This window comes from Megascapheus bottae, chromosome 17 (genome assembly GCF_031878675.1).
Source record: "Megascapheus bottae isolate mThoBot1 chromosome 17, mThoBot2.hap1, whole genome shotgun sequence".
Lineage (NCBI taxonomy): Eukaryota > Metazoa > Chordata > Mammalia > Rodentia > Geomyidae > Megascapheus > Megascapheus bottae.
The window spans coordinates 20,751,292-20,764,213 of NC_143525.1; the positions used below are offsets into that span (position 1 = coordinate 20,751,292).

The 12,922-nt window shown below is 35.2% G+C and overlaps 1 protein-coding gene across 1 annotated transcript in view; it reads right to left on the reverse strand.

The window, feature by feature from the left end:
• Abca5 (ATP binding cassette subfamily A member 5) overlaps nt 1-12,922 on the reverse strand; it is a 68,694-nt gene that overhangs the window by 29,455 nt on the left and 26,317 nt on the right. The window contains exons 12-18 of the mRNA XM_090350195.1: nt 11,482-11,540; nt 4,972-5,082; nt 3,632-3,807; nt 2,969-3,088; nt 2,323-2,461; nt 755-845; nt 424-563 (exon numbers count right to left, since the gene is read on the reverse strand). Coding sequence (XP_090206321.1) covers nt 424-563; nt 755-845; nt 2,323-2,461; nt 2,969-3,088; nt 3,632-3,807; nt 4,972-5,082; nt 11,482-11,540 — 836 coding nt within the window. The remainder of the gene's footprint in view (nt 1-423; nt 564-754; nt 846-2,322; nt 2,462-2,968; nt 3,089-3,631; nt 3,808-4,971; nt 5,083-11,481; nt 11,541-12,922) is intronic.

The following is a 12,922-nucleotide window of genomic DNA, read 5'->3' on the forward strand; positions in this document are numbered from 1 at the left end:
AGCGCCCAGGCCAAGTTCAAGCCAAATGACCCTCCCCCCCCCAAAAAAAAAACCACTTACAGTAATTCGTTTTCTCAAACACAAAATAAAGTAGCAGAAACAGAACATTAACACTAATCTGAGAACTTTAAATAGTACATATACAAATTTTAAAAATCATTAAAACCTATTTGCAATGCAATTTTTTTTTTTGCCAGTCTTGGGGATTGGACTTAGGGCCTAAGCACTGTCCTTGGGTTTTCTCAAGGCTAGCTCTCTTACCACTTGAGCCACAGCACCACTTCTGGCTTTATCTGTATATGTAGTACCAAGGAATTGAACTCAGGTCTTTGTGCATGCGAGACAAGCATTCTACCACTAGGCCAAACTCGTGGTCCATGCAATGCAAAATTCTTGTTTAGCCAGAAAAGTCAAAAACAATACCTGAAAATTTGTCCATGTCTTTAAAAGGCAAGGTATACACAAGCTGTTGGTCATTCTGCTGTAATAAAGTAGCTGCAGGTATGTGTTGTCTAACCAATGAAGAAAGAGATTCAGTGGCACAGTATCTGTCTATGTACATGCTAGGAAAAACCAAAAATCGTACTTTTAATCGTAATTTAACAAACAAGCAAAAGTAAACTCCACATATTTTAAATTAAATTTAGCATCATAAAAGATGGTTATGATACACACAGTATGGTAAATCCTAAAGACATTAATAGCAGATCAGGGGTAAATATGAACAATCAAGTCAATAAAGAATGAATGATACCTGAGGCGATAGCCGATACCCCATTTACTTTTGAGGAAAATTGAAGAGCCAACACATTTCAACATGCCTTGTGATATGACAGCTTTCCTATCTGTAAATAGATTTAATAGATTTCAGTGTTTTAGTACCAGCATTAATAATGGGCATTCGTGTCATGGACCATCTTAATAATCCCATGTGCTATCTTCCTAATCATAACAATCATCTGAGAAGTATACTAGATGATTATCACCTGATTTTCAAATGAGAATACTGAAGCAATAAGAATACAGACTCGGGGCTGGGAGTTTGGCCTATAGTATCCGGTGCTTAGTGAGGTTGCAAACTGGGAGTTTAGTCTAGTGGTAGAGTGTTTGCCTAGGATGCATGAAGACCCAGGTTCGATTCCTTGGTACCACATACACAGAAAAGCTGGAAATGGAACTATGGTTCAAGTGGTAGAGCTCCAGCCTTGAGAAAGCCCAAGGACCATGCTCAGGCCCTAAGTTCAAGCCCCAGGATTGGCAAAGAAAAAAAAAAGTACTCTTTGATGGACTTATGAAATCAAAACTCCTTTCTATATCAGCTGTGTAAAAACAATTAAAATTTTTTAAGGACCTGGAGTTTGGCCTAGTGGTAGAGTGCTTGCCTAGCAGGTACAAAGACCAGGGTTCGATTCCTCAGTACCACATACATTGAAAAAGCCAGAGGTGGTACTGTGGCCCTGACGTGTTAGAGCTCTAGCCTTAAGAAAGTCCAAGGACAGTGCTCTCGCCCCAGGAATGGCAAAAAAAAAAAAAAAAGAAAAGAAAAGAAAAGAAAAGAAAGAAAGAAAGAATAAAGAAACAGCTAAATTCCTGAGCTGGATGATGGCTCATGCCTGTAATCCTAACTATTCAGGAAACTCAGATCTGAGGATCAAGGTTCAAAGCCCGGGCACAAAAGGACCTCTAGAAAACAGGAGAAGTGGGGCTTGGCTCAAGGATAGGGCAACAGCCTTGAGCTGAAGAGCTCAGGTACAGTGTCTAGGGTGAGTTCAAGCCCCATGATCCACCAAAAAAAAAATTAAATGCAATTAACACATGACACCTTATATGATTCCACTGGGAGGAAGTACTAGATGGATTGGTCCTGTTTTCTTCCAGACTTTGCCCAAAGTACCTTATATCTTGCTCATTTTGCTTTCTATGCTTTTATTAAATTAGATTAATACACAATGAACATGACAATATGCTGCATGGTTTGAGTTTTTCTAGGAAACCAATGAACCTGGGGATGGTGGGAAACAGGTCAAAAATTCCGAAGTTTCAATGTTTCCAAAACATTCTGTGTAGGCAGGTGCTGGTAACTCAAATCTGCATTCCTGGCTTTCTCAGCTGGTCTCAAGGTATGCCCCAAGTGGTGGTGCACCAGCCAAAAAAGTTGACCAAGTATATCATCTTGAATTCAAACTTCAATACCAATGAAGGAAAAAACAAAAAAGTAGGTAACTGTGTTTTTCTAGTCACACTTTAGGATTTAGCTTAAAAAAAAATCTATGTCCCTCCTTGGTCCATGGCCTTTATTTTTAAAATGAAGCACAGTCTCACCTGCAAGAATGTCAGCCTCATCCATGAAATGAGTACTAAGCACAGTGACTCGGTTGGCTTTTCTGTACTTTAAAAGATTCCAAACAATATGGCGAGAACAGGGGTCCATCCCAGCAGTTGGTTCATCTAGCAGCAGTATCTGTGGGAAAAGAGAAATGTATTTAAAAAAAAATTTTTGTGTTGGTCGTGAGACTTGAACTCTGAGCCTGGGCATTGTCCCTGAGCTTGTGGAGCAAGTGGCTCAAGGAGTTAAGAGTTGTCGCTCAGGGACAGTGTCCAGCCCTGAGTTCAAGCCCCAGGACTGGCAAAAAAAAAAAAAAAAAAGAATCCACCTGCCTCAGCCTAGAACTGAACTGTAGTCACATGTCACAACACAAAGACAGGTTTAACTAGAACTGCAGTCATATGTCATAGCGACCAGCCAGATTTTTTTTTTATGAAAAAACTAAACATTGGAAATTATAACTACAATCCATTCTTCCCAATTTCTAGTATCACAGTAACATTAATCTTTCTGATATACCCATAATACAGAGCAGCTTGTGTATATTTAAACTTTATATCATGTATTATGTATTTTTTCACAACCTGATTTTGTATTCAATTTAAGATGACCTCACCCATGAAAATACTATTTTTTATTTACCTTTGGATTCCCAAGAACAGCTATTCCTAAAGACAGTTTTCTTTTTTGACCACCACTTAATTTTTTAGCTTGGTTATCTTTGATGGCCTGCATGTCTAAATCTAGTAAAACCTTTTGTACCTGAAAAAGTGAAAACAATATTTTTAATATCACATCAAATACCAAATTTCAGCTAAGTATTTTAAGTTTTGAATTATTAAGAATTTAAGTATTACTTAATGTTTTAAGTAATTTCAATATTTACTTATAAAATCTTTAATTTCATATGGAACTTAATGTTTAAAAATATTCATATACAATTTTGAAAGACAAGTGCCAAGATTCTTGAGAACAAGTCATTTTTTGTGCCTTTCTTGGAAGTAGGGAAGAAAAACAGATAGGATGAGGAAGCAGGTATATTGGGGAGTGAGTAAGATTGAAAGGAGAGAGGAAAGGAAATCAGAGCAGAGAGAGGGAAGGGAGAAGCAAGTATCCTCCAGATGAAATAAGTATTTATGCATGCAAAAATATTTATTCTCAATTCTAAGACTTTGTAATAACTTCCTATTAGCTGCCTCTGAATAGCTTTTATACACAGATTTTCAAGCATATTTTTATTGTACAAGTTACTACCAAGGGTTCATTATAGACTATACAGTAACAATTTCTATATTAGTAACATACTTCTTGTATTATATTGTTAGCTGGTATTCCTTTGATTGAAGCCAAGATTGATAAATTTTCTTCTACTGTCAAAACATCAAAGTGTATATCTAACTGTGGACAAATGCCAATCATTTTTCTTGCTTCAAACATCTCATCTATTTCTGAGACTCTGTATCCATATATAGATGAAAACCCTAAAAGCAAAATATTTCAAGTAAAAGTAAAAATGTTTTAAATGCATATGCTTTGGTATATCATAATAACTTGGGTGCAACAGACACATAAAGTTTAAGAATAGAAATTTGGAAGAGAGAACACTCACTTCCATATTATCTGTGATATACTTCCACCTAGGTTTCAATCTTATTTTCCTTAACTGCAAACTGTATTACATAGTGGAGAGATTAAGGAGCTACAGACTTCACACTAAACACAATTACCAATGTATTATTTATACATATTCCAGCAATGATTTTCCTTTATTACTGGATAATATGCAAAAGTCTAAATATAAAAGAACTAGTTATCTTACTTAGCTATGTGAACAAATTAATGTCTCTGAAATCTACCTTTTCCTTATATAAACTGAATATATGTTACATATATTTTATTATACATATTTGTGTTATTTTACTTTATATAATATATCCCACTGAAGTTAAACTAATGAAATAATATGTGAAGAACTTTAACATCACATATACTTAAAAATGGAAAATATTATCATTAATATCAAAGATGGCAACAAGTAGGGAAGGACAAAGATCAAGATCAAATTTTAAAAGTTAATCAACATTTAAAGGGTTAAAATGCAGATTCAATACAGTTTGACCCTTTCATAAAGTAAAACATTTTCTTTCCGCCCTAGTTAGGTAGTATAAAAACATGGATTTCTACTGAATTTTCACTGAAAACAATTATATATTTGAAGTACTGCTCTTCAACTCTTATTTTAGGAGATGGTGCTGGTATTTTGTATTCTTTCCTCTTGAACTAGGATTGTATATTTAGAAATCTGAATTCATTTGCTCCATCTGAAATAATCTGTAGCTCTAATTTCACGTCACATTAGTTACTGATCTGTCCCTCCTTGAAAATAAAGAATAAAAACAAATTAGATCATTTTTGCTTAACTACCATGATGGGCTCATTTTTATTTTCTATTTAAAAATAACCAAATATGTACAGCTAAAAAATAGTAAGAAAATGCCTTTGCAGGCACAGAGAGTTGATCCCAAATCATGAGCAAAGTCACAGAAAGTACATTTAAAGGGAAAATAATTACCATACATTGTGACATTTTGGTTGGTAACAATAATACAACAATGTCAGACTTTTTTAAAATAGAGAAGTCTCACCATCAGAAGGTGGGCATAGTCCACAAAGAATATTCATCAATGTACTCTTTCCTGTTCCACTATGGCCAAGTAATGCAGTGATCTGACCTTCGTAGATGTCAAATGACAAATCTGGTTCGGGAAAGAAGATGACTCAAATGTGATTTTTATTTCTATTCAGCTATACAAGATAATTCATGATACTGAAACAACTCTGAAGTAATACAATAAATCTCAAGACATTGTTAAAGGTAGCAACGTAACTTAGAGGTTATAGAAAACGATATGGACAATAACAACAATAAAAAATAAATTTTCATGGATTATTTTTGTATACTCACATATAGTATACACATGGTCTTTTAGAAGAAGGGACAGAAGGAAGGGAAAGGGGGACTGTAATATAAAACAATGAAAAAACAAGTCTTGACATTCCCAATCAGTAATCCAAGCCAAAAGAAAAGGAAATGGCAAGGAGAAACAGGATGCAGTAAGAGACTTACTGCATAAGATCTTGAATAATTTCCTAAGGAAGGAACAATGTGACACACTGATACATTGTGCAAACACAGATTCATTTGAACTGAAATAGTTCAGTGAAGTATCCTCTTGTTTAATAATTACTTTACAGAAAATTACAAACCAAAGTCAGTATATAAAGAAGCTGAAATTAATTCTATAGTCCAAGAAAAATAAGATTCATTTTCAGGTATCTGAATAAGAGGAAAAATAATAAGCATTTGTTGTTCATATTTTTTATATTCATATTCTCATTCATTCAAGAATGAGGTGGAATCTCAATGAAGTTTCGAATTCTTTTGTGGCCAAAGATGGTGAGCATTTCTTCATGTATTTATTAGCCATTTGTACTTCTTGTATGTTTAGCTCCTTATATATTCTGGTAATTAGACTCTTGTCAGAAGTATAGTTAACAAAGATCTACCATTCTATAGACTTAGTAGCTGTATCTTTCACTATGCATAAGCTATTTACTTATGAAATTCCAGTTTCTGAGCCTCTGGAATTCTAGTCAAGAAGTTACTGAATCTGGGCTCAGTGGCTCACACCTGTAATCCTAGCTACTCAGGAGGCTGAGATCTGAGGATCAAGTTTCAAAGCCAGCCCAGGCACAAAAGGACCTGAGACTCTTATCTGCAATTAACCCCTAGAAAACTGGAAGTGAGGCTTGGCTAAAGGGTAGGGTGGTAGCCTTGTGCTGAATGAATAGCTCAGGGACAGCACCCAGGCTGAGTTCAAGCCTCATGACCCACACACACAAAAAAAGTTACTGAATATGCCAATAAGTTCCAGTGTTCATTTATTCTTTCCTATAGTAGTTTCAGGCTTTAGGTTTTACATTGAGAACCTTGATCCACTTTGAACTATTATTAGTACACTTTAGCATGCAATAAAAGATCCAGTTTCAGTCTTCCATATATGAATGATATTTCTTCATCAAGATACAGCAAACTTCTTTTCCCCAACATTTATACTTGGCCTCTTTGGCTTCATTTGTATCTGTTCCACTGGTCTTCAGGCTGATTTTGTGCCACTATCAAGCTATTTTTGTTACAATGGCTTTGTAGCAAAACTTGAGGTCTGTAATTGTGATCCAGTATTTTCTTTCTTTCTTTCCTTTTTTTTTTTTTCCTCAGGATTGATTTTGCCATTCAAGACCTTTCGGATTGATTTTTCTATCTTTGAAGAATGATGGGATTTTGATGATATTGTGTAGAAACAGTCATTTTGTGTGTGTTTCTATCCTCCGGCTTGAGCTTTTTTGCTCAAAACTAGCACTCTGCAACTTGAGCCACAACTCTACTTCTGGCTTTTAGTGTTTAATTGGAAATAACAATCTTACAGATTTTCCTTTTTTGTCCAGACTTGTTTTGAGCCAAAATCCTCAAATCTCAGCCTTGGGAGTAGCTAAGCTTATAGGCACAAGGCACTAGCATCTGGCAATATAGTCATTTTATAATATTAATTCTGCAATCCATTAACATGGAACTCTTTCCAACTCTTGTTGTCCTCTGCAATTTCTTTCTTCAAAGATTTTATTGTGTAGGTCCTTTACATCTTAAGTAGATTTATTCCTAAGCATTTTTATGCTCTTTCACATCTATCTACTCAATGTTGGTATACAAAAAAACTACTGATATTTGTTTGTTGATTTAATATCATGCTATTGTGCCAAAGAGGTTTAGCAAGAACTTTGGGGTGGAGTCTTCAGGGTCCTTTAGATATAGAATCCTACCATCTGAAAATAGAGATATTTTGACTTCTTACTTAGATCCCTTTTACTTCTTTTTCTTGTCTTATTGCGCTGGCTAGGAATTCCAATAATGTATTTAAAAAGTGGAAAAAGTAGACATTCTTGTCGTTTCTGATTTTAGAGGAAATAGTTTCAGTTTTTCTCCACTTGGTATGATGTTGGTTGTAGATATATCATACTCTTTCTTACATTAAGGTTTCATCCTTCTATTCCTAACTTCTCCAGGTATTTTATCATAAAAGGGTGATGGATTTTTACCAAAAGCTTCTTCTACATCTATTGTGATGACCATGTGGTTCTTGTCCTTGGTTTTTTTTTTTATGTGTTGTATTATATTTATTGCTTGTGCCTAGGATGAAATCTACTTGGTCATGATGTATGCTATTTTTATCAGTTGTTCTGATTTGGTGGGCAAATGTTTTACTGAAGAGTTTTACACCTATGTTCACCAGAGGGATTGGTTGTACGTCTCCATTTCTCTTTTGTACTTTTCTGGTTTTAGAATACATGTAATGTTGGCTCTGCTTCCCTGCATGAGTTTAGGAGGTATGTGTGTTTATTTTTTAATTTCTTAGAGGGGTGTTTTATTCTGTACAAATTAATCTCATTATGTAGTTAGGACTGGCCTAAAACTTCCCATGTAGCCTGGCCTGAATTTAAACTCAAGATCTTTTGCCTACCAAAGGCTGGGATTATCTTCATGTGGCATTACCCCCGTGCTGTTTGGTTTCCTTCACATATGTTTGAGATTCATCCATGTTATAACACATATTAATGATCCATTCCTTTTTAACTGCTTAATAGTATTTCACTGTAATACCATATTTCTTTTATGTACTCATCTGCTAAGGTATTTGGTCAATAGTTTATTTTTGGCTTGAACTCAGGGCCTTGTGCTCTTGCCTAGCTTGCCTGCTTATGGCAATTACTCTACTATTTAAGCCACACATCTCCAGCCTGTCCATTTTTCTTCCCTGAAAAATATTCTGTTTAAATATTTTGTCCATCTACAAACTGGTTTCTTAAAACTGTTAAGTTTTGAGAGAACTTCAAAATTATACATAGATATATGATATGCAAATATTTCCTTCAAGTCTGTTTTTTTAAATTCATTTGTTTACAAAGAGCAGAAAACTTCATTATTTTCTTCTTTTTTGCCAGTCCTGGGGCTTGAACTCAGGGCCTAGCACTGTCCTTGGGCTTTCTTTAAGGCTAGAGCCAGCCCTTGATCCACAGCACCACTTCCAGCATTTTCTATGTATGTGGTACTAAGGAATTGAACCTGGATCTTCATGAATGCTAGGCAAGCACTTTACCACTAGGCTAAACTCCCAGCCCCAGAAAACTGCATTTTTCAAAAGCCAAATTTGGCTTTAGGTGCTATAATTAAGAAAGTTTTGTCTAATCCAAAGTCTCAAAGGAGTTCTCCTAACTTATCTTTTAAGTTTAATAGTCTTAGATTTTTACATTTAGGCATAAAATATACCTTCTGTTATTTTTTGAATATAATGGACTTTCTTTTCAAGTTTTTGTTTTATGTATGCCCATGTGATTGTTTCAACAGTATTTTCTAAATAGTCCATTAAATTATTTACACCTTTGTTATATAGGAACTGTATATTCTCCATTTCAAAGCTAAAACTACAGTTGTCTTTATTATTGTTGCATTTTTGTCAAGTCTTGAAACAAGGCAATGATAACAATCTGTGTTTTTTGGTTTTTTTTTCCCAGTCATGGTGCTTGAACTTAGGGACTGAGCACTGTCCTTGGACTTTTCTCAAAGTTAGAGCTCTACCACTTGAGCCATAGCACCACTTCCAGCTTTTTTCTATATATGTGGTACTGAGGAATTGAACCTGGGCCTTCGTGCATGCTAGGCAAGCACTCTACCACTAGGCCAAACTCCCGGCCCCAATCTTCTGTGTTTTACTTCTATTTCAAAGTTGCTTTGGTGATTCTAGTTCCTCTGAATTTACATATAAATTTTAGGATCAGTTTACAATCAAAATCAGCATAATAAATAAGTGAATAAATCCTAGTAGGATTTTGCCTGAATTAGAATCTACTGCAATTTGAGAAGAAATCACATCCATTTATTTGTTTAGCAGCAGTGAGATTTGAACTAAGAGCCTTGCATGTGCAAGGAAAGCACTGTACTTGATACATAGCCCTAGACTTTTCTGCTTCTACTTATTTTTTTGTTTTGTTTTGCTAGTCCTGGGCTTGAGCTCAGGGCCTGAGCACTGTCCTTGGACTTTCTCAAGGCTAGAGCTCTACCACTTGAGCTTCAGCACTACTTCCAGCTTTTTTCTATGCATGTGGTACCGAGGAATCGAACCCCGGTCTTCGTGTATGCTAGGCAAGCACTCTACCACTAAGCCAAACTCCCGGCCTCTACTTATTTTTTTCAAATAAGGTCTGGGGCTTTTTGCCAAAGGCCAGCCTTAGATTTCAGTCTTCCTATATTTATTTCCTGTGAAGGTGAGATTAGAAGTATGTGTATCATGCCTGGATTATTTTACGACATAAGTTTTACTAACATTTTTGCCCAAACTAGCCTCCAACCAGGAAGCTCTAATCTCCACCTACCCCTTCCTTGTGCTATCAGGCATGTGCTGTCACACCAGTCCTACAGATCACATCTGAACATCTATTGCAGTTTAGGTAGAACTCACATCTAAACACTGAGTCTTCTAACCCATGAACATGGTATTTCTCTTCATTTGTCTACTTCCTCTTTAACTTCTCTCAGTAATGTTTTGTACTTTTCAAGATGCAAGTCTTCTATATCTTTTGTCTGATTTATCTGTAAGTATATAATATTTTTGATGCTATAATAAAGGCTTTTTAAATTTTAGCTTCTAGTTATTTGTTGGTAATATATAGTTGATCTTTCTATATCCTGTTACCTTTCTAAACTATTAACTGTTCTATTTTTATTGTAGAGATCTATTTCAATCTTTTAAAATAAATGATCATGTCAACAGTTTCACTGCATCATCTCCAATCTGGATGCCTTTTCTTTCTTTCTCTTTCCTCCTTGATTGGTAGTAACTTCTGGTTGAAAATCCACACTGGAGACTATATGTAAACCTCCAATTTTAAATAAAACAAGACTTTAAGCACTGTAACCTAAAAAGAACAGATTCATAATTTGACTTTCACCAAGAACTTGTGCTCATCAAAAGATATTACGAACAGAATGAAAAGGCAAGCTTGAAATTGGGATATTTGAATATATTTATCTGAAGCATTTAATGTATCACTTAACCTAACAGAATAGAGTTGAAAGGACTAATGCTATCATTGGGTAAAGTATATTTTATTGGTTCTAAAAGACCCTAACCTACTGCTAAAATCATTAAAAATTTTGTGATGGTTCTTCACTACAAAAACAAATCATTAAGCCCAAAATTTCAGTAGTGATGAACCTGAGACTCCCTATGTTAGGACCAAAAGCATTTTTCAAAAATAAAATAACAAAGAGGAAATGAACATGTATACAAATGCATGATAACAAAACAAAAAGGACAAAATTTGTTCAAACTATTGAGTATTTTATCTTTTCTTTTTTTCTAGTCCTGGGCCCTGAACTCAGGGTCTATACACTGTCCTTAGGCTTTCTCAAGGATAGCATTCTACCACTTGAGCCACAGCACCACTTCAAGCTTTTTTTTTGGCCAGTCCTGGGCTTGAGCTCAGGGCCTAGGCACTGTCCTTGGACTTTCTCAAGGCTAGAGCTCTACCACTTGAGCCTTAGCACCACTTCTAGCTTTTTTCTATGTATGTGGTACCAAGGAATTGAACCCCACCCGGGTCTTCGTGCATGCTAAGCAAGCACTCTTGCCACTAGGCCAAACTCCCGGCCCCTCAAGCGTTTTATCTATGTATGTGGTTCTGAGGAAAAGAACCTAGGTCTTTGCGCATGCTAGGCAAGCACTCTACCACTAGGCCAAACTCAAGGCCCCAGTATTTTGTTTATCTTAAGCAATGTTATCTTTTGTGGATTTTTTTTTTCTTCTGTGTATGTGGTACCAAGGAATTGAACCTGGGTCTTAGTGCATGATAGGCAAGCACTTTACCAGTAGGACAAATTTCCAGCCCCAGCTTTTATGGATTTTTTTAAGTTGTAAGCTTTTTTATGAATATTAATCACAAAAACCGAGGAAATAGAGAAAATTATGGCAAAGAAGTTTAAATTTCCCAGCAACTATGCAAACTCTAACATTATGAACCAAATACTTAGATGAGTTACTTACTTCTCAAAGCCTCGACATTTTCATTTTTCTTTCGGTATGTCTTCTGAATACCACTTATTCTGAAAAACATAAGTTTGGTACTGAAAATATTTAAAGAAATTTATAATTATGTACTTATATGCATAGTCTATCAAAGGTTTTTTTTTTATTTTAAGATGTATTTTATAAAATTTGCTATCCCTTAACAACAGGAGGATGACTTCCTACATTAAGGGAGAAGTTGTATATACCCATGTTGGAACCGAATAGCAGCTTTTAAATTTTGTAAAAAAAAAATATTTTTGATCTATAAGATACTTTGTGATCATAAGTCCAAACAGAATAAATTAACATTTTGTGCTCAAATTTAAAGAGGAAAACAGAAAACCAAAGAAGGTCGTAATAATAGGAATAATTAAAACAATGAACCAAAGAAAATTAATAGTAATTATATATTTTTGTTTTCAGTCCTGGGGCTTGAACTCAGCCTGGATGCTGTCCCTGACCTCTTCAGCTCAAGGCTAGTGCTCTACTAAAATTATTTTAAATAAGCTATAAAAGTATAACATTTCTTTCTGTTTTATATGTTATTCATTCATTTTTTACACTGAGCTAACTTCTAAAATTAAGTTACTGGTTCAAGTAGTTCCTTTCTCTTTAGTTAACTATGTATTATATTAGTTGAACGAGTTAGAAACCACATGTCAATTTATAGCAATACATACTGCATCTATCAGTAAATATGAAATGATAGACTTACTCCATTTTATTTTATTTTATTTTATTTTTTGCCAGTCCTAGGCTTGAGCTCAGGGCCTGAGCACTGTCCTTGGACTTTCTCAAGGCTAGAGCTCTACCACTTGAGCCTCAGCACCATTTCTTGCTTTTTTTTCTATGTATGTGGTACCGAGGAATCGAACCCGGGTCTTCATGAATGCTAGGCAAGCACTTTAACCACTAGGCCAAACTCCCAGTCCGACTTACTCCATTTTAAACTTTGGTATAGTTTCTTTAAAAAATGATGTGATATGTTAATCACTTTAAACTTCATCTTTGAAATAGCAGATCACTGGCCTACTAATTCTATCTAAAGTATCTTAACTCTTAATTATTCTTTATATATTTTCCTTAAATGAAAAATCACATTAGGGGCCCGGATTTTGACCTAGTGGTAAAGTGTGTGCCTGGTATGCATGAAGACCAGGGTTCAATTCCTCAGTACCACATATATAGGAAAAACAGTAAGTAGTGCTGTGGCTCAAGTGCGAGAGCTCTAGCTCTGAAAAAGCCCAAGGACAGTGCTCAGGCCCTGAGTTCAAGCCCCAGGACTGTCAAAGAAAAAAAATCACATTATATATCATTTTTTAAAAATAAAATTTAGTAGAGACAGCAGTGACTAATATAACAAGAAATAAGGATTCCTTTGGTTAGATTCTAGAATCCAATTATTGAATGGTTTATA